The sequence below is a fragment of the Bos indicus genome, chromosome 2 (assembly GCF_029378745.1).
Source record: "Bos indicus isolate NIAB-ARS_2022 breed Sahiwal x Tharparkar chromosome 2, NIAB-ARS_B.indTharparkar_mat_pri_1.0, whole genome shotgun sequence".
Taxonomy (NCBI): domain Eukaryota; kingdom Metazoa; phylum Chordata; class Mammalia; order Artiodactyla; family Bovidae; genus Bos; species Bos indicus.
Window position 1 is genome coordinate 135,023,096 of NC_091761.1, and position 24,786 is coordinate 135,047,881.

At 58.5% G+C, this 24,786-nt stretch overlaps 1 protein-coding gene across 1 annotated transcript; it reads right to left on the minus strand.

Annotated features, from left to right (window-relative positions):
• Positions 1-824: 824 nt before the first annotated feature.
• On the minus strand, positions 825-20,993 carry PADI6 (peptidyl arginine deiminase 6). The gene is made up of 16 exons (XM_019984758.2): positions 20,787-20,993; positions 19,853-20,036; positions 17,996-18,068; positions 15,341-15,405; positions 13,797-13,905; positions 12,895-13,020; positions 9,987-10,177; positions 9,679-9,782; positions 7,321-7,432; positions 5,899-6,006; positions 5,545-5,699; positions 4,698-4,854; positions 4,494-4,617; positions 3,416-3,486; positions 2,241-2,402; positions 825-1,297 (listed from the first exon to the last, which is right to left on the minus strand). The coding sequence occupies exons 1-16, from the start codon at positions 20,876-20,878 to the stop codon at positions 1,064-1,066; spliced, it is 2,067 nt and encodes a 688-aa protein (XP_019840317.2). The 5' UTR covers positions 20,879-20,993; the 3' UTR covers positions 825-1,063.
• Between the last annotated feature and the right edge of the window lie 3,793 nt (positions 20,994-24,786).

Sequence of the window (24,786 nt, forward strand, 5' to 3'; positions counted from 1 at the left end):
AGAAGTGCTTCCCAATGTGCCCCGCCGCCCCCTCCACCGCAGTCCCTGGAGGCTCCCTGTGACCCTCAGGGAGGCTTCAGGCCCCATTGGCCCAACTCAGCTGGCTAAGGGTGAGGCGGGGGAAGCTTCCTCGCCCCGCCTGCCTCCCCCGCCCTTCATAGGGAGCCCTGCAGATCCCCACCTGGCAGTGTGGCGAGCTGCCCACCAGGGGGCACCCTGTGGACTCTGTTCTGCCTGAGTTGACAGCTTCTCCAAGCCACCCGCCTTCCAACACCTTCCCTGAGATGCCAGCTGCTTTCTGTACTCAGATCAGCCCCTCCTGTCGGCCCCACCCCACTCCCAGTGTCTGGACTGCTTGGAGCTTCCAGGGGGCAGGGCAGGAGCAGCTGTGGTTAAACCTCAGCATCTTCGTGCTGTGGACACAGGAGTGGGCCCTTCTCTCCTGGACATTTCAGGCTTCCTAGGGACTGAGGCACAGCTTGCCCTTTAGAGGCTATACCTGCCCACCCAGGAGACTGGAGCCTGTCCTTGCTGAAGCCCCCTGTCCACAAGGCCCAGGGTCAGTTCCTTAGGACTGGCCCCCAGCAGCTCCCACCTGGCCAAAGGGGAGCCCTCTCCCTTCTCCCAGCCTAGAGTCTCACGTGCGGTTCAAGCATCAAGATCCACTGGGGAAGATGACCGTGACCCGAGCCGAGCCACTTCCTGCTCCAGGCAGCTCCGAGGCAGCCTGACCCCGGGTGTCCCAGCTGTTTCACTTTCCGTCCTGAGCGGTTAGTCCCTGTCCCCACCACCCCCCGCCCCAAACAAGGAGGTCACGGCCAAGGTGCAGTCAGAACAGCTAGGACTTTACTGGGCCTTCAGTAACTTCTCCACTGAAGGCCGTTTCCAAGCTTTCCCCAGGGGCTCAGGCTGCCAGCGCTGCCACCACTGAGCAACGGGGAGCTGGAGACGCATAGGGAGAGGAAGGGGGCCCCTGAGCAGAGCACGAATCACGCTGTCGGGGGGCGACAGCAGGCCTTGCATGCTGCGCAGGGCGGGGCGGGGCTGGCGGCGCTCACGTGGTCTACGGGACCATGCCCCACCACTTGAAGGCAAAGGGCACCCGGCGGATGTTGGCACAGGAGCAGAAGTCTCCGATTTCGGTCAGGTAGCAGTCGAAGTCATCGATGAAGGTGCACTGGAAGCCCAGCGGCTCCAGCAGCTGGCAGATCCGCTCCTCCAGGCAGCAGGTGCCGTTGATCCGGGGCCCGAAGGGCTTGGGGATGCCCAGGTTCAAGCCCATCACGACCATCTCCAGCTGTCGGGGGGGCGGTTAGGTGGGTCAGGCCTGGACAGGGGCCAGAGCCGTGGAGGAAAAGCCCCCCAGTTCTCTAGGCTTCAAGGAAGACCACGGGGTTCAATGCAGGGAAAACGCAGCTGCGTCTGCGGTTGGGCTAGGAAAGACGAGCACAGCGCACCCTTCCCCGAGCCTGTGCTCAGGCAGGCGTCGCTCATCCCTCTGAGCAAACCTCCCCACTCCGCTGAACCCTCCAGTGACTCCTGCATTTCTCAGTAGCAAGACCAGATCCTGCCCGGCCGGGGCCCAGCTTCGCAGCTTCCCCGGCCCCCTGTACTGCATTTCTCCTGCCTGGACGTTCAGTCGCGTTTGTGTCCCCTCGCCTGCCTCTGCTGGGATGCTCTCTACCCCTGGTTTCGTCACTGGACTTCTGTCCACTTCACACTCCAGCGTCTCTTCCTCAAACACAGCTTCTCCCACCATTACCCACACCTCCCTTCTCCCGGGGCCAGGAAAGTCTCCTATATTCCACGCCCAGAGGGCCTCCCTGGTTTTGTAAAAAGAACCACTAGTGATTGAATGCAGGTCCTGCGTCCCCAGGGCTTAGAGTTTAAGAAATTGACAGGTGTCTCAGGTCGTTTTAGGCGCCTCCATCAGGAGTCACAGTGGTAAGAGAAAGGTCAGGTGTAGACCACGGTTGGAAGAGGCTTGGCCTAGCAGAGGTCTCTCATAATACCCACACTGCCAAATGCCCCATTCCTGTTCTAAATCGGAGGGTGCTGCAGATGCACGAAGACCCCACGAGAGAAACTGTCTGGTCTTGTGGCCAGCAGATGGGCCCCGCTCACCTGCTCCCTGCAGGGGTCTCCCCTAACGGGGGGGCCGCCCCTTCCTCTCAGGCACCCCTGTCTGCGGGCCCCCTCCTCTAGTCTAGCCCTGAGGCCAGCCAGCCCACAGCCCTCACCAGGTCGGGGAAGTAGGGCCGGGCATAGAGCTTCTTGGTCTGCTCGCTGGGGGGGGCGTTGGCGATGTGCTCCAGGCAGAAGAGCTGTGGGACGGGGATGATGTCCTCCTCCTGCAGGCCCAGCTCCCTCTTGAGGATGCCGCGGTTCAGATGGATACACTTCTGCGGGGGATGGGGGCAGGAAGGGAGGGCGCTCAGGCGCAGCCCCGAGGAGCTGGCCTCCTTGGCAGTGACTGTGGGCAGGGGCCCGGCCCTCTGCAGCGGGGCTCAGCGCAGACGCCTGGTCTCTCAGGCCAGGATCTGCCAGCTCGTCAGCACTGGGCCGGCTCCTAGTCCCAATTCCATGGTAACGTGGGGGCCCCCTGGGCTTTGATCCTGGCTAGAGTGGGGGACCTGGGCGAGGGCAAAAGCGGTCCTCAGGTCGTTGTCAGGGAGACGGACACCAGCAGTGGACTGCCGGGCACGTCCCTCCCCAGACCAGCTAATACCCAACGCCTGAGCCACCTCCCAGGTTTATGACAAAGGGCTCACGACCCTACGCCCAGGGTGCGTGTCACAAGGACTCAGGGGCGCTGTTTGGACCCCCACCTGGCTGCTGCCCACCCTGCAGTGCCCAGAAGCTTCCCCTGCTTCCAAGGTCACAGCGCAGTGCATGCCTTGGCTGGGAGCCCTGAGGACTCAGTGGGGCAAGCAGCATTGTGCTAACGGGTGACCTTGGGCCTGTCCTTGCCCTTCAGGCCCCAGCTTCCCCATAGGAGGTTGTTTTACTTTCTGGGACATCCGCTTCTCACAGCTCGTGATTCGCGTTTTCAAAGATTTGAGGTGCCGGGCAGTTTCATCCAGGAAGAGTCGAGAAGGCCCCGGGGTGCTCTGGAGCTCAGAGCTTCCTGGAGAAGCTGGGGGTGCTGAGAGAGCCCCGACTTTGGTCCAACACTAGCTGACTTGGGCCACCCTGGGGTTCAGACCAGTCTCCCAGCTCACTGGCATCAGCTCTGAGCCTCGCCATCGCGTGGACAAGGCAAGGTCACTTCATAGGGTCCCTGTGAGGACTAGAGTCGGGTGTTGTGCGTGATGCTCGGTCAGTTACCACTGTGCAGTTGGGGACCCGTTGCTGAGGTGGTCCTTGCCTTCCCTCGCCTTTTGGAGCAGGTCCCCCCACCATCCTTGGTCCGTACCTCTGCATAGTCATTCTGCTTCCTCATCTTCTCGTCAGCCAGAAGCTGGTTGATGGTAATGGCCTCCCTCCCTGTAGGAAGGAGGAGAGGGCAGGCAGGCTGGGCGTCAGGGGTGGGCACCGTGGTCCAGGGCTGGGCAGACTCCTGTCCTGGGGACAGCTCACTAGTCAGGCTGCCATGCCAGCCAGGGGCTGTGGCGGGTGGCCTGACTCGTCTCCAGGGGCCCACTCTAGGTCAAATGTCACAGCTGGAGACCCAGTGGGGTCCGTCAAAGGCCAAGGAGGACGCCCACCGCCACAGCCGGCCCCTCCGTCCCTGGCTGGAGTGGGGGAGCCTGCCACAGGCTGTGAGGCAGGCAGTCTGGGCCAGGTTAGTGGCGCCGTCAGCCCGCGCCCGCCTGGGCGCCCCCTGCCTCCCGACCTGGCTGCCTGCCGCCTGTGGTCTTGACCGCGTTATTCAACGTTGTTCTTCAGTTGCCCAGTTCTGCCATCAACTGAGACGACAGGGTCACTGGTGTGTGATAGGCAGTTCGTGCTCAAGGTCGCCTGCGCAAGTCCTCGGACAGTGAGATCCTGAGCCCCACCCCAAAGACTGGTCTGAAGTTCTGCGTTTCTAGCAGACTCCCAGTTGGAGCGCTAAAGCTGCCGTCCTCAGGCCACACTGAACGACAGCAGCACCCCACTCCCCTTCCGGGTCCCCAAAAGGCAGAGGCCCCAGTCCGCCCACTTCGTCCTCCTGAAGGGCGACCAGAGACCCGAAGTCCCCACGCCCAGATACGTAATCCGGCGTTCCCAGGGAGGTCCAGACGCTGGCGTTGGTAGCATCTGGTTTGTCCCCCTGGAGCACGCGCCGCCCGTGTGTTAAGCTCCCCGCTGCATATATCCTAGCAGCCTCTTAGCTGCCCCAGGGTTTCTGGCTGATCTGCCCTAACACCACCAGAATTACCCTGAAAGGGAACACGACGTTCCAAGATGGCGTGTTTTATGCTCCCATGCTTCTTGAGGACCCCTTCCATCAGGAGGGACAGAGCGGAGGTGGCCGTCTGGAAAGGACACAGGGGCCCGAGGGGCTCCCTTACCGTTAGAAAGGAGCTGGTCCTTCCTAAGCCCTTCAAAGAGCATCGCATCTCCATAGCCCTCCTTCTGCCTCTCCTTGAACAGTTTGTAGCAGGAGCTGGGGCTGGCCAGGAGCAGCCGGAAGTCCTGGGGAACAGAGGAGGAGGAAGCTTGCAGGAGTCTTCGGAAGAGGGCGGGAGACATCCCCGCCTGCCCCCGACACAGACCTTTTTGCCCTCCACCTTGTACTGTGCGGGGATGAAGCGCATGAACTCGCAGGCATGGCCGGTCATCAGCCAGTCGGAGAAGAGCTCCACCGGGGCCTGGACTTGCTGGGCACGGAGGAAGTCCTGGAGGCTCCGACTCACGTTCCGGGAGTCCTTGCTAAAGGGAAGGTGGAAAGAATAGCCCCGGGGGTGGTGTGGCCCAGGTTGGCGGCCAACTGCTCCCTGAGAGCCAGGCAACCTTCAGGTAATACGGTGCGCTAACCATTGGCCAGGCCGTGGCGGGGGACGGTGGTTATTAAGAATCCCTTACTACTGCACAGCGCAGGGCACAACATTGGACATCCTGCGATAAGCCGTAATGGAGAAGAATATGAACACGTGTATGTATAACTGAGTCGCTTTGTACAGCAGAAATTAAGACATTGTGAGTCAACTACACCTCCATAAAAATTGAAATTCTTTACTCTGGCTCCACTCAGGACTGAGCCAAGGGATTCTAGATAAAGACTGAGCCCCAGGACGCAAGTATTTCCTGGCTCTATAACAGATGAACAGCCACCAAGAAATCTAGCCACACCGTCTGTGGCAGTACATCCCGTTGGGTCAACAGGCCGACCAAATGTGATGTGCTTCCTTTGAAACCCTGGAAATCGCCACTCGGAATGAGCGGTTCGTCTGCCTTTCTCCCGCCAGTCTCCTACATGAGGACTCAGGGGGCCTGACTTGATGGGTTAAGGCCCAGAGCAGATGACCCGTTGAGTCCCCTGGGAATCAGGTGGATCCAGGCGAACTCTGAGGGTCCCTCCCCTTGGTTTTAAGGCAGCCACCACCTGGCCTCCTGCCTCACCTGGGGTAAAAGCTGCTGCCAATGAGGACCCTGCCCAGAGGGTACTCTCTTCCTTGGGCCTTCACAGGGGGGGACACCATCAGTTTCCCAACGACATCTATGCTGGCCACCGTGTGGTCCTGGGTGTGCAGAGTCAGGTAGCCAACCCCAGGGCTCTGGAAGGAGACCCGGCCGGGGTGGCCGTCAGGAGACAGGGGCTTCAGGCCTCCGTCTTACCCATTCCAGACTCCTGGTAGAGTCCCAACGCCTCCCCCAGGCACCACCAGGGCCCTCTCCCCGGCACCCATCGCTTCCCGGCAGGCACCAGACCCGAGAAGGCGGACCAAGTTCAGATCAGTCAAATCGAGCCCCCACCAGTGAGTATTTCATGGGGAAATCGTCAAGCTTGGCGACCCGAGGGGTGTCCAGGACCAAGGAGACAGTCTTGTGGGGAGCCTGGGTATAGCAGAAAGCCATTTCATCCTGGAGGAGACAGGGAGATGGGGGGTGAGTTTCTCTCGCTCCATCAGCTCCTTTCCCAATGCTCCCTCTACCCGGGCCCCCTCTGGGTCCAGAGAGACTCCCCCTGGCTTCCTGCAAACTCCTGCTCCACCCTCAAAACCCTGCTCAGGCATTCCCCTGCCTTGGGGGCTTTCCCTGACCAGTCGCCCTGATGAGTCATCCAAGATTCTTCCTCCTCTCGTCTCCCTAGTCCATGAACAGACCTCGCTGGCTTTATTTCCAAAATCTGTTCCCAGCGGACTCCTCTCTGGGACTGTTCAGGTGAAGCCACCTGGGGTTGACGGCCTCTTGCCTGTATGACTGCAAGACCCTCCAATCAGCGTCTCTTCTGTTCTTGTCCCTTCCTAAGGTTGGCTCTATTTCTCAACCAGAGGGTCTCTTCAAAACCTAAGTCAAGGACTTCCCTGCTGGCCCAGTGGTTAAAAGACTCCACGCTTCCCCTGCAGGGGCACAATCAGGGAACTAAGACCCCACGTGCTGTGCAGCACAGCCAAAAAGAAAGTTTTAAAACCCTAAGTCAGAGTATTCAACTCCCCTGATTCATATCTTTCCGTGTCACCTTGCTTGGGATTGGTTTCTCCCCTTCCTTAACTTGGCTTAATATTTCCCCAATAAATAAAACTCGGCTCTTAGCTCTGACGACTGTTGGGTCTGGTCTGGCCACACCAGCTCTTCTGTTCCACACGGGGTGGATGTCAGCTGTTTCTGTGCCCGAGGGCCTCCTACTTCCAGCCCACCCCCACCGCAACCTTTGCACAGCCAGCCCCTGCCTCCTCAGCTTGAGGATCGTCGTGAGCACCCACAGCCCCGAGGCTGATCTAGGAACTCATCCGATCGTCTCGCTTTCCCGCTCTCACAGCACTTAGAGTTCTGCTGAGGTGAGATCGGGGCAGAGGTCGGTATTCTTTCATCTCTGCCACATAGAGCGGGGCTCGTTTGTGAGCAGAGAACCGGGCCTCAAAAGGCTGGGCTCGACACTTCGTGCTCAGCCAGGGCTGAGCTGGACCCTGTAGCTGGAGATGTCAGGTCCTCGGAAACCTGGGGCTTAGGGCTGTGTGTCCTCTGGTCCCGAACATGAACATTCCGGAAGGGGAGGAGGCTGGACCCTAAGCTTTACCCTTAGTGGCTAGGGCTTGGGCAGGTCGTTTCATCTCGGCCCCCGCTGAGCACAGGGCCGTCCCTGGCTTAGCTCCGCCAGGGGGCTGAGTGAAGCTGGCGGGGCCTGCTGTGTGTCGCTCCTGGGCCCGCCCCCGCCCCTCGCCACAGGGCTGTTACCTGGAGCCACCGGCCCAGGCGGTTGGGGTCCTCGTAGACGGACGCCACCTGGCTGTTGCTCCTCTCGCTCAGCTCCGTCACCGTGCTCACGAAGCCCTGGACCTGCAGCTCTCTGCCACGGGAGACGCGCCGGTCTGGGGAGGCCGCCAAACTCTCCCACCTGCCGTGACCTCTCAGTTCCAGAGGAAAGGGGTGCCCCTGCCCTCGAGGGGGGCAGAGTGCTGTCCCCCCGCTCATGGAGCCCCGGCTAGCACGCCCAGGGTGTGCCCGCCCCAGCCTCACTCTGCCCAGCCCACGGCGAAGTCAGATCAAGAGTTACTACCGTCAGTCTCTGCTCTGGGGTCCTAGGACCGGCTCGTCCCTGCCCTGCAGTCCCTTCCGCCCGCTGCCCAGCAGTCTGGGAACTGCCTCAGTCTACCCAGGGGTGGTCTCTTCTCTCCCCACAGAGGCTGCGTTTTTTCCCTCGAGAAGCCGAGTTCCCCCTTGGGATGGCCCTGCGGCTGTCATATTCACAAGGGGGTCGGGTCTGGGTGCTGAGCCCCGAGGCCTTATCTGCCCCTGGGGCTTTGCCCCAGGCTGACAGGCCCACAGCGTGCCCCCGTTCAGTGCTGGAGAGAAATGAAGATGTTTGAGGCGGACACTGAGACCACCCCATTCTACAAACAGGTCCTCATGAACTGAAGGCCAGCACGGTCACCCTTGGGAAGTGTAAACAATTTGGAGTCTACTCCAGATCCAAAACTTGAATTGCTCTTCCATGCTCGTGTTCCAAATGAACCTATTTCTCAGCTCTACACAGACAAGACTACAGGGAACGGAGCAGCTTGATAAGGTCTGGGACGTCTGAGGTGCGTGCTGGGGGGGAGATGCAGCCCCAGGCTCGCACACCATCTGTGGCAAGGCTGGGTCAAGCCATGCCTGAATACCTCCCCCACGGGCGAGTCTTCAGATCAGAGTTTCAGCAGATGCCTCCTGTGAGTGAACTTCTGTCTTCAGATACAGAAGGCAAAGACACACCCGGAACCTGGATATCAGTTGTCAGAATACCTCAAGCTCTGCCCTCCTCCCTTCTCATTTCTGAAGCCTGGCTTTCCTCAGCAGACCCTACTCCCCTATCAGCCCCTTCCACGGCAGAGCTGTTTCTATCCTATCCCTCCACTGGGTTTGGAGGAGGGACGGAGGTCCTTGCCATAAGATGCTACATCCAGGCCACCGGACCTCTTCCGATCCTGGACTTGACAAGGTCTTATCTCTGCCCTCCCATCCCGGTGGTCTCCCCAGCTCCAAGACCAGCCGTCCCGCTCCACCACCTCCATCTTCCCCTCACTCGGTCTGCTCCCTGGGTCCGCAGCTCGACCTCACCGGGATGCCTGGCTCTCAACCGCTTTTATCCCATCGGCCCATGTCTTCGCCTTTCTCCATATCCTGCGTCGAGTCTGTGATGCCCCATAACAATCACATGCTCGTCCTTCTCCTTGGGCTTATCTGCCTGGAAAAACCCCCACCCTGGTTGGATTTAGTTCTGTATTTATTCTTCTCTAGAACTCTTTACTGAAAACAGTTGGGGAAACCCCACACTGGCAAGTCTCTAAGGTGGCAACTTCACCAGGTCCTTGGCGCCAGGCAGCCTCTCACCTCTGACACTTCCTCCCATCAGTGCGTCCCGCTTTCCCTCCTAGAAAGTGGGTGGGCTGGCAATTTAAGGCCATGTGACTTGTCTGCTCTTTGCCCCATTAAGTTTTCCTTTCTCCGCTGGATCTTATCCATTACCATTATTTTTTGCTTCCCTTAAAAAAAAAAAAAAAAAAAGACAGCCTTCCTGGGACTTCCCTGGTGGTCTTGTGGCTAAGACTCCATGGTCCCAATGCAGGGGCCCTGAATTCAATCCCTGGTCAGGAACTAGATCCCACATGCCATAACTAGAACCCGGCACAACCAAATTAAAAAAAAAACCCAGTGTTTGAGGGTCTGTTGCAGCCTCAGAGGCTACAACCTAAGCACGCCCAGCCCTGTCCACCTCGCCTGTCGTCCTCCCCGCCCCCTCTCCCCACTGTCTCCTGGTAGCTCATGCCTCCTTGCTGGAACAGTCCCAGCCTTACCCTCTGTCCCTTTATTAATACCTGGCTTTATAGCCCTCGATCCTATGGGGAACTCTGCTGTTTGCCTCTTAGTAAGAGCAGGCGGGGACCGTCGTGGTCACTGCTGCAGCCCTTCTTTAAGTATCCAAACAAGCCCTGGATGACCGTCTCGGGGGGGAGGAGTTCACCTTCCTGGTGGGAGGTCTAGTCGCCCTTTCCCGCCCTGCCGCAGACATAGCAGTTACGGAAGCGGCCCGGCCCGGCCGCCGGGGTCTCCTACCTGCACAGGTACACCTCTAACGGCATCTGGGTGCTGGGGACAAAGATGCAGGGGGCCACCCGGAACAGCACTGTGTCCTTGCACAGCACGGCCTCTGGGACCAGCTGCAGTGCGAGACGAGGTCCCGCTTACACCGCGCTGCGATGGAAGACCTGGCTCCCGCCCACCCTCCCCCGAGGCCTCTAGCTGTTCAGCTCAGCACACCCACCCCGGCCCCACCGTGCCCCCATCTTCTGCCCGGCTGTGTGAGGTCTCCTTCCTCCACAGTCCCTGCCCCGAGGGCTGCTTGGCTACTAGCGGGGTCGTACCGGGTCTTGAGACTCTTCCACCAGCGAGGCCGAGAAGGAGATCAAGCCCGAGAAGCTGGCGGATGGAAACTCTAAGGCTTCAACGTAGAAGGTTTCCCTCAAGGTGCCCTTCACTTCATCCCACTGGGGCGCCAAGGTGTAGGCGTGCTGCTCAGGCCCCAGAATCAACTCGAAGGTCATAGAACCATCATCTAGAAGGAAAGGAGGGCAGACCACACCCGATGTCACGTTCCTCGGGTCAGAAGCCAGGCTGGGAGCCCCGGGCTGGCTGTGCCCCTAGGTTCCTGGCGTTTGGGGCTTAATGAATAGTTAGATGTTTGTTCATCAGTGAGGGCCAATTGCTCTTTAAAGAGCTGCCGGGGGCTGGGACTCAGAAAAACACCTGCCTTCAGGAAGTGAAGGCTCATGGTGGTTCTATGCTTTGACCCACTTGGGAAGAGTGTTATAAGTCTTCAAGGTGAAAGACTGTTCAGAGACAGGCTTGGGAGCCTCATCCAGTACAAGCCAGGGCCCAGGCCCGGGCCACCAGCCTCTTGCTCTGGGTTGTAACAGCGATCACCGAGCAGGGCTGTGGCTCCCAGGCAGACGGGCTCCAGGCGGCTCAGAAGAGCCTCGTCACAGGCACTAGGGGTGCCGGTGCAGGCTTGGCCAGGGTGTGCGGCGGCCCAGCCGGCCACCCCAGCGCTGGGGACGCATGCTCACGGCCCCTGCTCCCTTCTGCCTGCGGGGCTCCTCGCTGGCCCGGGCCCGGCCGTGATGGAATGAGACTGCCCCATGTCCCCTGCTCCCGTCTGCCTGCGGGGCTCCTCGCTGGCCCGGCCTGGCCGTGAAGGGGTGAGGCTCCCCCACATCCCCTGCTCCCGTCTGCCTGCAGGGCTGGGGTGTGGCCACCCGCCCCTGGGTCTTTCCCCTCTGCTGGGGCCTTCTCTCACATCTAGAAGCATAGCCGATTTCCCCGTGGGCTTCCCTATAAACTGGCCACTAAGTGGGGGGTTGGGCTCACTGGCATCCTCGCCCCTTTGGGGGCAGGTGCTTAACGACCATCCGCGTCACACAGAAAAAGCAGCCGGGGACTTCCCTGGCGTCCAGGTGGTTAAGCATCCACCTTGCAAGGTAGGGGATGCCGGCCCAGTCCTCAGTCAAGTGATTAAGACCCCACATGCTGCGGAGCAGCTAAGTCCACATGCCACAACTCCTGAGCACTTGTGCCCCAGCCCCCACGCACCACAGCAAGAGCGCCTGCGAGATCAGCAAAGACCCAGGAAGGCCAAATTAAAACAAAAATAAGGCGGCAGCAGGACCAGCCACAGCGGTTACCTTCGCCTGGAGGCCCTTCCTGCTCTCGTCCGCCCGGGCCTGGCCCTGCTCAGCCTGGCTCCCCCGTGCCCTCCCCACCTCCATCCCAAGCCCCTGCTCGGTCCTGCTCTTGTCCGCCCGGGCCTGGCCCTGCTCAGCCTGGCTTCCCCTGTGCCCTCCCCACCTCCATCCCAAGCCCCTGCTCGGTGCTTGGCTTTCTGTCCATCTGCCCTGGGCTTTGGGAGCAGGCAACACGCTTATCCTTCTAGAGCTGGTGCCCCAGGGCACAGAGTAGGCACTTCCTTGAACCGTGCGGCTTTCTCCTACCTTCCATGGACCACTGGCCTAGAGGTGGGGCAGATGCCCTCTGATCTTCGATGGCACTTCTAGACCACCTCTTCATTCCTCAGGACTCCCACTCCTCTGACGGGCATGCTCTCAGATAATGCCACCTGCCGCCTTCCCCCCCGTACCCGACTACCCCTCACCATCCTCCGTGGGCTGTTCCAGCAACGGCTGTCTCTACCCCTAGCATGGTGGGAACCATCTCCACCAGAGACCAGACCCTCCAGTCCACTTCTGCGACCTTATTTCAATGAACTCGAGGTCTGCACCGCCTTGGACGCCGGCGTCAAGGCTCACAGCTCAGACGCCCCCTGCAAAACAGAGCTGGCACCTTCTTCAGTCTTCTCGGCTCCCCACACTCTCATCCCAGCCTCAGACCTTTCTACGGGCCCATTTCCAGCCCCCGCCTTCACTGCCCTTGGTGTTCCCTTGTCTTCCAAGACCCGTTACCCCCACGCCCCCGCACACACTGCCAGCTGCCCACCGAGACCTCAGACCCTGGCATTCAAGCCACTGGAGAAACCGCCACCCTGCAACCTCTGAGGCCGTGATCAGTCAGAGCTGCCTCACAGCACGTGTAAACACTGTTCTGTGTCCACTAACTCGTGCACTTCCTGTATTCAGAGTACTGATTACTCATTCCTGTAACTTCTCCTAAATCCACGTCCCACCTCCATTGGGGGGTCCCGTCTGCACACGGATGTGCTGTGTTCCGCCACGTTTAGATCCAGCCCCCACCCCGCTGCCCGGCTGTGCCAGCCCTCAGCCAGTTACTGCCGCCATACACGTCCCTCTACGGTAGGTCCCTTCCGTGGCCTGTGTCCACTCGGCTTGCCTGTTTCACTGGCTTTTTGGCCACGCTGCATGACTCGCGGGTTCTTAGTTCCCCAAGCAGGGACTGAACCCGGGCCACTGCAGTGAAAGCTCCAAGTCCTAACGACTGGGCCACCAGGAAACTCTACTCGGACTGTGTCTCCACTGTTCTTCTCAAGGGCGTAATGACCGGCTCCGAGGACCGAGACTTTCCTGTTGACTTGGCATCATCGTCTCCCAACCACATCGGCTATCGTCAGTGGCGGCTTTCACAGCAGCGGCTCTGTTTCTAGAACCACGTGGGGTTGGGGGGCGGCAGCCAGAGGGCCTCAGGGACACACGTCCGGCTGCAACAGACCCTGAGCTGCTGCCCTAGGTCCCTAGCAACCTGACAGGAACCCTGCCCTGGGCGGCGATGGCCACAACCTGCCCTGACATGCTCACACTCACTCACTCTGTGGCCGGTAGACTCTTGCCTTCTCCGACTCTTCCTTGGAGGTGTGGAGAACCACCCGGTAATTCTTTGTAATGCAGCTGGGCCCCTGAACTTTCAGCACCATCTGGGACAAACTCTTTACTTCTGAACAAGAGAGAAGGTAAAGGTTTAGGGGCTTCTGGAGGCCAGAGCCCCAGGGGTGGAGGGGGCAGTAGGGCTGGGGTTCGGGGGCTTGTGTTAACACTGGAGCTCCAAAGACCCCTGACCTCCTGCCCTGGCCCAGGCCCGCGTCACTGTCTCTGCCACTCGCCTCCCACATGGCCACAGGCAGCTTGCCGTCCTGGGGGCCTACTCCAGTGAGGCTGGCAGTTACCCTTTCCGTTGTAAGGGGCAGATGGGTCCCCACAAACTCCTAGATCAGGGCCTGGCACATCAGCCCAGCCGGGGTTCCCCTCCAGCTTTGGTGTGAACCAGGACACCCCATCCTACAGCTGAGACTTGGGATCTACATCCTGATCACAGATCAGGACCAGATCTAAGAGGGCTTTTGTCAGGACACTCAGGGTCCTGCCCCCAGGCTACAAGTGGGTTTTCAGGAAGTGTCTGGCCTACGCCTTGTAGGTCCTTGTTTAGTCCTCAAGCCCCCACGATGTCCTTTGTATGACCCCCGTTTTACAGGTGGGGAGACAAAACCAGGAAAGTTCACATACTCAAGTTCATGGCCAGGAAGTAACAGCAGTTTGTTTTCTGACATCGGAGCCTGTGTTCTTGCCTCGGGCCCCTTCCTGCCCAGTTACCGGCTCGATCCATTGACAAGAGGCCCAGAGCAGGGAGTCAGCTTGGAGTCTGGTTTGCTGCAGGGTGGGGCGGAGCCCAGGGAGGGGAGGGCTGATGGGCCTCGGTCAGAGGCCCGTTCTCACCTTCAGAGGAGAACACCTTGCTCTTGTTCACGGGCTGGCCTGAGACAGAAGGGCTGCAGTTCACAAGCAGGATGGCACCCCAGCCACCAGGGCCCCAGACCCAGGTTTTCTGTAAAGAAGACAGGAACACTTGTTCAGGCCAAAGCCAGGTGCATCCTCAGCTTTAAAGATACTGCTCCACCTCAGGGCAGAGTCAAGCCTTCCTCCAGGGTGAACTCTTCATCAGAGTCAACTCAAAGAGCCTACAAAATGGGACAGTAGCATCAGGTAAGAGCGCTGGGAGGAGGGCGAAGATTTAGGTAGGTTACTAGTTTCCAACCTTGGCTCAGGGTCCCAGGAGGTAAGGTTTGAGGAAAGTGTAACTCACTCAGTTGTGTCCGACTCTTTGCAACCCCATGCACTGTAGCCCAGCAGGCTCCTCTGTTCATGGGATTTCCTGGCAGAAATACTGGAGTGGATTGCCATTTCCTCCTCCAGAGGATCTTCCTGACCCAGGGATCAAACCTGTGTTTCCTGGGTCTCCTGTAGTGTAGGTGGGTTCCTTACTGGCTGAGTCATAGGGGAAGCCCCTGTGGGTTTGAGGAGACATGTTCCATCTGAGGAGAGAGCTGACCCTCTGGCCTACCTGGCTACATGACCAGGCTAGGATGGGAGCCTAGTGACACCTAATTACTGACATTTTAATTTTTTGAAAGTGTTAGAAATTGATGCCACCCGTTCTGATTTGTATTGATGCTTTTGAACTGTGGTGTTGGAGAAGACTCTTGAGAGTCCCTGGGACTGCAAGGAGATCCAACCAGTCCATCCTAAAGGAAATCCGTCCTGGATATTCGTTGGAAGGACTGATGCTGAAGTTGAAACTCCAAAACTTTGGCCACCTGAAGAGCTGACTCATTTGAAAAGACTCTGATGCTGGAAAAGATTGAGGGCAGGAGGAGAAGGGGACGACAGAGGATGAGATGGTTGGATGGCATCAGAGACTCAAGGGACATGAGTGAGTAAACTCAGAGTTGGTGATGGACAGGGAGGCCTGGCGTGCTGCAGTCCATGGTGTCGCAGAGAGTCGGACACGACTGAGCGACTGAACTGAATTTGACTTAAGAGACACTAAGACCTCCCTAGCATTGCAGTGGCTAAGTCTCCATGCTCCCAAAGCAGGGGGCCTGGGTTTAATCCCTGGTTCGGGAACTAGATCCCACATGTTGCAGCTAAGACCTGGCCCAGCCAAATATATATGTGTGTGTGTGTATATATATATTTTATAGAGACACTGTGGACACAGGACTTCCCGGCAGTCCAACAGTTGGGACTTCACCTTTCCCTGCAGGAGTGTGGGTTCAGTCCCTGACTGGAGAGCCAAGATCCTGTATGCCGTCACAGCAAAAGAAACCAAAGCATTAAAAACCGAGAAGTAATATGACAAATTCAATAAAGACTTTAAAAATGCTCATTAAAAAATAAATCTTAAAAAAAAAAGAACTACAGAGGCCACAATGGGCCTGTGGGCCAGGCCTGGCCGAGTCTGCGCTTGCTTCCAGCCTCACCTTAGCCTGTTTGTCGGCCGCCTCAAAGCGCCCGCTGCGGTAGATGTCCACGTCCAGGGAGAGCTCTGCAACAGAGGGGACGCGGTCTCAGCCACTGAGGCCTGCGGACGCAGCCTCTGAGCTGAGGGCAAGGACCCTCCGGGTGGCCTCCGGCTGGTGGTAGGGTCCTTCAGCCTTTGGGGCAGGCTGCTGGCTTAGAAGACCGTTCTTCAGAGACAGACGGCGTCTCGTGAGCCAGCCTGGAGGGTCCCAGGCATCCGTGGGTCTCTCCCAACCTCCCGGGGGCCCACAGAACAGGGGCACTGTGGTCATGATGCCGTTTGTGCCTCTTGGCTGCTTCCCCGGTGATGCCTACTTGGAAGGCCCACCTCCCTAGACATCAGGAACACTCTTGGCGCTGAGTCACAGCCAGGGCTCAGTATGTGGGAATTCCAAGCCCCTTTAGGGCTGAGGATCTAGCCTGCTGCCAAGTATCACCATAGAGGCTCCTCCTGGGTCTTTATTTCCCACCTCCCGCACCCTCCTCCAACCCTACTGATTACCATGTGGCTTTACCCCAGCTCATAGCTCTTGACATCTAGGGTGCTCTCTCTCAGCTGGAATGTCAGGGCCAAGGGAACAGCCCTCCTCTGCTGCCGCCCACTCAGTGAGGCCTGTTGCCAACCAAGTACCGTTCTAGGTTCTCGGGATCCGGCAGCACACAGACAGGCCCTGTCTGCTTTGATCTTAGGGATGCATGCGTGTGCCCAGGCACACACCACAGTGGCAAGGGGTGAAGAAACAAAAGGCACGTCATGTCCGATGGTGACACGCTGCAGGAACAAGGGGACAGCGGGGTGTCTCAGAGTCAGATCAGAGAAGCCTCCTAAGTGTGAGCAGAGGCCTGCAGGAGACAAGTGACCCGTCTTAGAATCTGGGGTAAAAGCTGTTAGGATAAGCAGCGCACGGGGGCAAGTTCCAAGATCAGAGGCCAGAGTACCTAGAACAGGATGAGCAAAGTAAGAGAAAGAGGGGTCAGAGGGAGCCTGGAGCCAGGCTGGGTAGGTTGCGTGGGCAGTGATGATGCCAGCTTTAACCTGAGCATGGGCAAGCAGGAGCAGGCTCTGATTGGATGAAATGTTAGACAGCCTTCTAAAGAGGGGGCCTCTCTAGGGGCCGAACTGAGACTGGACCTGCAGAAGATCAAGGACGGAGCGGGGAACCCCCTTGAGGACCTCGCCGAGGGCTGATCAGTGACCTGGGCAGAGGTGACCGGGCTTAGGCCAGGCTCAGAGCTTCAGAAGCGGCGGGTGGCTGGACCTGAGCTAGACTTGAGGTAACCCGGCAAGATTCACAATCAACTCGGGGAAGAGAATTCAGGGTGAACCCAAGGGCTTGGCCCTGACCAGCTGCAAGGACGGAGCTACCATCGAGCCGCACGCCAGGACTATTAGGAAAGAGACGTCTGGGGTAGGGGGAGTCAGCCCAGTGTCATTCGGTGTGAGACTTTGCTCAGACACTCAAGGGGCTACGCTGGCCAGTAGGCCTCCGAGTTTATGGGAGACGCTGGGCTAGGGGGTTTTGAGTCACCCACGGGCTGCCCGAGCCTGCAGCACTCCACCAGGCGGGTTGGGGGCGTGGGTGTGGCCAACGAAGGATCTGGAACCGGAATCTGGGGAGGAAAGGGCAGCCGTGGAGGAGGAGATCTGGGCACAGGGGCTCTGTAGTGTTCCAGGTGAGACGGCTCCAGAGAGGACCGCCAGGGTCACGAATGCTGCAGAAAGGCCCAGAGGGAGGAGAGTGGGCCACCGAGGCGAGGACAGGAGAGGCTGTTCTGGTACCTGGGGCGGAGGGCATCTGGTCTGAGCAGGCTCAAGGGAAGGTGAGGAAGGTGAGGAAGAGCTAAGGATGCAGAGAGGCAGGGGGCAGAGTTTGAAGACACCATGGAATTAGGTCTAAAAGCAGACATTATAGCTAGTTCCTTAAGAGAACAGGCATCACAACTTGTTTATATTAAGGGAATAGTTTGCTCTGGAACAATCTAAAAAAGGGCAGGGACTTCCCTGGCAGTCCAGTGATACAGAACTCTTCTGCCAGTGCAGGGGACACAGGTTCGATCCTCGGTCCCAGAGGATCCACATGCCGCGGGACCACTGAGCTCCGTGGGCCACAGCTACCGAGCCTGAGCTCCAGAGCCGGTGCTCAGCAACAGGAGACGCGCTGCCGTGAGACGCCCGAGCCCCGCAGCTGGGGAGCAGCCTCTGCTCCCGCAGCCATAGAAAGCCCCGGCACAGCAACGAAGATCCGCAGCAGCCCAAAATACAAACAAAAGTTTTTTTGAAAGAATACAGTGGAGGGCAGGAGGGGAGGTGGCTTGCTCCAACAGTAAGAGCTGCTGAAGGAATACTCTTGAATGAGGGAGAGTTTGTCATCGCTAAGATCAGCTTGGGACCAGACATCACCGACTATTAAGAGAAGCGGCCGTAGGGCCCTGACACAGGTGGCTGGGGGACGTGAACACGAGGGGTCCTGACGGCCTGTGTTCTGCTTAGAGAGCGAGTGAGGCTGGCAGAGCAGCGGCTGAGCTTTGAGGGAAGCGGGCACCGAATGAGCCCACAGGGGCGTCTCGTTACAGGGAGAGTCCCCGCCATTCCCCCTGGGCCGGGGGACACTCACCAATGCCTGTGAGGTGGAGCACAGCTGTGGCCATGGGGGCATCCTCGTCGGGCTGGTGGTAGAAGATCATGACCTGTGGAGACCCCCCAGGACCCCCGGAGCATTAGTGGACGGGCCAGGGACAGGGCCCCGTACCCGGCTCCGGCCGTTTGCCTTCGGTCTCACGTCACAGCTTCTGAGCTTCCAGTGTCTCCCGGGAGCCAGCACAGGGTGACTGGGCTGTTAAAACCCCCGGTGTAATGCGCCACGACCCTCCACCAAGCCCTTCCACACCAAGGCCTCACCACTGCCCGTCCAGGCGGGCTCTAACCACAGGACAGAGAAATCAGGACTAAACTATTAGCCAGTAAAAGGGGTGGAACCGGATTTATGATCTGGGCTGTGCAGCTCTAGAGGTCAAGCTTTAAGTTGCCCTCCATGTCCTGCCCGCTACACCACCCCTCCTAGGACCCCATAAGATGGGCCGTGAGGATGTGGGGCCTCTGACGGGCCAAGCTGCCCAGAAAGAGGCTGCTGGGGGTAGGGGGTGCCTGTCCTGGGTCTCACAGCGACCTCTGCTTGCAGAGGAGTCTTCATACTTTCGAGAAAGCTCTGGCCTTGACCACAGGCCTTCATCAGGAAGCACAGAACCAGCTGTTAGCTGGAGTCCAGGGTAAGCATCTCAGTCCTGGTGCTGCTGAGGCGGAGCCCTGAGCAGAGGCGCTTCTCAGGCGCCCTGGGCTCAGCTGGGCCACATCACAGCCTCAGTCCTTATCTGAGACGCTCGATAAGTGTCCTACCTGTCTCTTGGGCTTCCCTGTGGCTCAGCTGGTAAAGAATCTGCCTGCAGTGTGGGAGACCTGGCTTCAATTCCTGGGTTGGGAAGATGTCCTGGAGAAGGGAAAGGCTACCCACTCCAGTATTCTGGCCTGGAGAATCCCATGGACTGTATTGTCCATGGGGCTGCAAAGAGTCAGACATGACTGAGCCACTTTTTCACCTGCCTCTTGGGGAGTCACCTGCCCTGGGCACGGGTGTAGAGGGTGCTGTGTACTCCCTCTCAGTCATCCCAGCTTAGCCCCCTGCTGACTATCCTCTGGAACGTTCTGGCAACAAGAGCCCCTGGGTCCTAAACATGCTTCCCTCAGCTGTGCTGGCTCAGCCTCACACGGGAGTCACCTGGGAGCTATGAGGCCCAGGGGATGGTTTGGTTGGCAGGGGCCGAGGCCTGGGCATCGGGTGATTTTAATTACTCAGCCACCACTAACCGCTCAGATTTAGCTGAGCCCATCGTTCGAGCTGAGAGTCCACCTCTCTGCCACGGGCCCCATCAGGGCGGCATCCTGCCCAGAGGATGGGCTCGGGCTCGGATCCTGGGTCTGCCCCCTTAGGCTGGGGCTCCGTTTCCTCACACATGAACAGAGGGAACGCCGACCTCGGGAAACATGACCTGGTAATCGGACCTGTGGTAGCTCTTAAGTTTCATCAAGAGGCTCCATGTCTGCGAGACCAGCCTGAGCCAAAAAGCCTGAGTCCTACTGCTGAAACCTTTTAGGCCAGACTTTAAAAAAGCTAATTTGGAAGCTAGTGCGGTGGTCAGAAGCACGAATGCAGGAGACAGACACACTTGAGCTTGAATCCCTGCTCGGCCAGCTACTGGCTTGGGCAGGGTGCTTCCCTGACTCTGTGCCTCAGTTTCTTCGTCTGTAAAATGGGGTCAAAGGGTGATTGCAAGCACTGAATGTGATCAAAGCATTTGGCTCTGAATTTTTCAGACTCGGAGCTCAGGAAACCCCAGCTGTCAGGAGGGAGCCCCCAGGGCTTTTGTTAGCGCCTCCTGGGAGAGCTGCCCTCACCTCCCCCCACCCCAAGGCCTACCTTGCCCTCATCTTCGGCGAAGTTGGGGGACGTCATCGCCACCAGCACGTCCGTGGGGCGCGACAGGGGCCAGCGGGGCGCGGCCGACTTCTCCCTGCTCTCCACCGGGTCTGCGCCGCAGACGCGGACCACGACCCCCAGAGACGCGTCCACGGAGAAGGACTCGCACGCCCGCGGGGCACACCTGGGGGCGGGCGAGCAGACAGAGCTTGGCGCACAGGAGCCCCGCCTTCTCGTCCCGGAGCCCAGCTGAGGGGGTGCCCCCCGCCTCTCCGCTGCTGAGGCCCTCCAACTCACAGTCAAGGCACTTTTGGGTCCTAACATGTCAGCCTTCCCCTCACCACGCCCTGCTCCCAGGACCCCTGTGCAGGCCTGAGACAAGCTGCAGCCCAGACCCCACCTCCCGCGGATGCTCTGGAAGTTCCCAAGCGACATCTTATTCATGAACGCCCACCTTCCAAGGAGGGGAGGGCCCCCTGTCTGAGCCACGAGGGCTCCCTACGGGGGAGAAGCAAGGCCCGGCAGGTCTGTGCCATGACCAGGGGGAGGCAGGGGCCTTGAGAGTCACCTCCCATGGCAGCTCCAGCTCACAGGAGCCTCCTTCATCAGTCCGCACAGCCTCCTCAGGGGTCACCCTCACCCCATTTCATGGGGAAGGGGACCGAGAGAGGGCAGGGCACGTGCCTCCAAGGCCCCACAGCCTAGGAGCAGTAGAAACAGGACTGGGAGGCCCTAACAACCCAAACTCGGCTCCTTGAGATGGAGCAGGACAGCGGGGTAGGTTACAGAGCGTGCAGTTAACCCCCGACTCCCGTGTAAGCCAAGGGAGGCCCAGGCAAGGAGCAGTTAACCCCCGACTCCCGCATAAGCCAAGGGCGCCCCAGGCAAAGAGCCTCGCCAGCCTCCCCGCCCGGACCCGCTCCCAGCTCCTCACCCGCTGATGTCTAAGAAGATCTCCATGCCCAGCACACACACAGCGTGGGTTGGGCTGTCCAGGGACAGAGGGACGATGTTCCGGAAGGCCATGGCACAGCCCTCTGGGCTGACTACCCCCACCCGGCACGGTAACCTCTGACAACCCAGGGGTTGCTCCCACCGCCCGCCCCTCTTATGGGCCAGGGCCCTCCCCCTTGCTAAGGAGGCTGTAGCAGCTGCTGGAGGTTTGCTGGGAGGAGAAGTGCTGCTGAGGAGCAGCTGGGGTCAGAGCCCGGGCAGCACCAATTCATTAAGCAGCTAATGCCTGCAGACGTGCAGGGGCTGGGGCTGGCTGCCTGGAGCTCTGGCCTCCAGCTGGAAAGCTGGTGCCTGGGATTGGTCAACCTGGCCTTGGCGCTGGAGGCTTAACTAAGCTGGGAGCTGTCAGGAGCAAGGATCTGTAGGGGGTGCATGGGGCCCTGGTCAGGAGAGGGGCACGGGGCATCCCCTCTAGACTTTGGGGCCTCCATCCTACGGTGTGGGCTTCCTGGAAAGTGGTAATTGATGGACCAGTGGTTCCCAGGGCTCTGATGGCTGCAAAACTGACTAGGGGGTGGCTCCTGTTAAAGCTGCAAACTCCTGGGGTGTGGTCCAGGCAGCTGCGCCCCTCCCCAGGTGATTAGGGGGCTCCTTGAGCACAGCTGTGTCAACAGCTCCCAGCAGGGGGCAGGCAGGGATTGGTGGAAAGAGCGGACGAAGGACCCCAGCTGCACAAGGTCGCCAGCAGCTCCGCATCTCTGCTGAGTTCACTGAGCCAAGAAATGAGAACACCTGCTCTAGCCCACAGGGCTCACCAGCGAAGTTTAAGACTGTTTTAAGGGTGGGTTAATCCAGTACTTTGGCCACCTCATGCGAAGAGTTGACTCATTGGAAAAGACCCTGATGCTGGGAGGGATTGGGGGCAGGAGGAGAAGGGGACGACAGAGGATGAGATGGCTGGACAGCATCACCGACTCGATGGACGTGAGTCTGAGTGAACTCCGGGAGTTGGCGATAGACAGGGAGGCCTGGCGTGCTGTGATTCATGGGGTCGCAAAGAGTCGGACGCGACTGAGCGACTGAACTGAACTGATGGTTATTCTTGAATACATATGACAGTCATATGGGTCCAAGTTCAAAAGGGGGCTTGCAACAGTTCCCCTCCTCCTGTCTCTCCCATTAGTTCCCTAATGTGGATGCAGCCAGTGGCATCGGATTCTAAATCTTTCCAAACAGATGTTACAGGTCACGAAGCCAACAGAGCCTATGTCCGCCCCTCCCTTCACTTTTATACTGCTCAGTGTTCCATACCTTGCTACATTCACTTCACAGTATAACTCAGAAGTTCTTCACATCATGTACGTATGAGGTGTGTGAAAAAGCACCCCCGATCCTTTTTCAGGGCTGTGTAGTATTCCGAGTAAGTCTCATCATTAACAGACATTTGTTTTCAATCTTTTGCCCTGGCACGTGATGCTGTGATGATTAAGCCACATATAACAGCCTGGAGGGACATAAATTGGGTACCGTGTGAAGGTCACTCAGTGAGCCAGGCTTGGTGAATTTGAGATTAAAAGAAAAACCTTTGCTGGAGGTTTCAAGTTTGCAGTGTAACTGTCAGGGGTGGCTTTGTTCTGGGGGCTCTTGCAGGCAGAGGGTGGCCAGGAAAACTCTAAAATTTTAGCCCCTCAGATAGGAGGCACCGGCCATGTGTAAGCTCACACCCCAAGTGACTCACTCACACCCAGCCATCTGCTCATACACGTCAGCCAGAGGCTGGCTGGTGGGTGGGGCGGCCTGACTAGGGAGGGCTCGAGAGGGCTGGGCTCAGGGCTCAGGGCTCTGGAGCAGAACAGCTCGGGAGCTCGGTCCCTCCCACCCGGGGGCAGCCCTGCCTTGTGTGGGGCTCCGAGTATGGTTGTGGGGGGGCCCTCGGCCTGGTGCACAGAGACATCTCAGGCGCAAGAGGGGCTTGGCTGTGTCTAGCGCAGGTCCTACTCCCCCTCTAGGGGATGCTTATTCGCCACTGACTCCCCAGCACCCACAAAAGGGAGGGGCCTGGACACAGTAGGTGCTCAATACACTCTTGTGGCCTCAAATGACTAAATGACCCCCACTCCCCTCCCCATGCCGGGCCGAAATAACCCAGTGGGCTTCCCCAGGTCTCCCAATGAAGCGAGGTGTTTGTGACCTTAAAACAGCTCTGCATGGATCTCTACACTTCCACGCATGCTCATCCCATGTAGGAAGTCCTGCCTCAGCCCCGCAGTGACATTTCCGCATCACTCTGAGGTGGTCAAGTCCCAGTGTCCCTGGCGGACACCGTAGTATTTGGGGCGGAGGCACTAACTCCCCACCTGCTGCAGGCGACGGCTTCTGGCTGCTCGAAGCAAGTCCCCTCCTAAAATCGTCTGCTGCCAGTTCCTGAGGTCATCATCACCCCGCCTTGGGGGCAGCTACACCCACCGTGGGGAGACAACGGGCAGGCTGCTTGTCTCAATTCAGGACAACTCTGAGGACCCAGCCCCAGAGCGTCCCGGGGGGGTTTCCCAAACCTTCAGTGGCCGCTGCTTCCCAGCTCATTATCTCCTGCTGCCCCGCCCTCATACCCTCCCAGGTGTGGTTCCTAAGAGCACCCCCACAGCCCCCCAAAAACCTCCTGCGAGGAAGCCTTCATCTCAGAATCTGTTTCCAGGAACCAGACACAAAACAGTCACCAATCTCAATTCAGATGTTTGAAAGTTGCTGTGCTGTGCTCAGTCGTGACTGTCTAGTCAAAGCTGTGGTTTTTCCAGTAATTTGATGTGAGAGTTAGACCATAAAGAAGGCTGCTGCTGCTGCTAAGTCACGTCAGTTGTGTCCGACTCTGTGCGACCCCATAGACAGCAGCCCACCAGGCTCCCCCATCCCTGAGATTCTCAAGGTGAGAACACTGGAGTGGGTTGCCATTGCCTTCTCCAATGCGTGAAAGTGAAAAGTGAAAGTGAAGATGCTCAGTTGTGTCTGACTCTTAGCAACCCCATGGACTGCAGCCTACCAGGCTCCTCTGTCCATGGGATTTCCCAGGCAAGAGTACTGGAGTGGGGTGCCATTGCCTTCTCCAAAAGAAGGCTGAGCTCTGAAGAATTGATGTTTTCCAACTATGGTACTGGAAAAGACTCTTGAGAGTCCCTTGGACTGCAAGGAGATCAAACCAGTTAATCCTACAGGAAATCAACCTTGACTATTCATTGGAAGGACTGATGCTAAAGCTGAAGCTCCAATACTCTGGCCACTTGATTCGAAGAGCAGACTCATTGGAAAACATGCTGATGCTGGGAAAGACTGAAGACAGGAGGAGAAGGGGACAACAGAGGATGAGATGGTTGGGTGGCATCACCGACTCGAGGGACATGAGTTTGAGTAAGCTCCAGGAGATGGTGAAGGACAGGGAAATCTGGTGTGGTGCAGTCCGTGGGGTCGCAAAGAGTCAGACACGACTGAACGAATGAACAACAACAACCCACTCCAGTATTCTTGCCTTCTTGCCTAGAGAATCCCATGGACAGAGGAGCCTGGCGGGCTAGAGTCCATGGGGTCACAAAGAGTCAGACACAACTGAGCGACTAACAGAAGGGCTGCTCCGGCTTCTCAGGTGACTCAGTGGTAAAGAATCCACCTGACAACTCAGGAGACACAGGTTCAATTCCTGGGTCAGGAAGACCCCCTGGAGAAGGAAATGGCAACCCACTCCAGTATTCTTGCCCAGGAAATCCCACGGACAGAGGAGCCTGGTGGGCTACAGTCCACGGGGTCGCAAAGAGTCGGACACGACTGAGCGACTTCGCTTCACGACTACAGATCTGCAGTACTGTTGTCTCACGTCCCTCTAAAGCTGAGACGGTCTGTGTTTGAACTGTCGGTTGGTGTGAGTCCTGGAATGAGTGACTGTGTCCATCGAGAGCGCCAAAAACGGTCCTCATGGCAGCTAAACCTTGAAG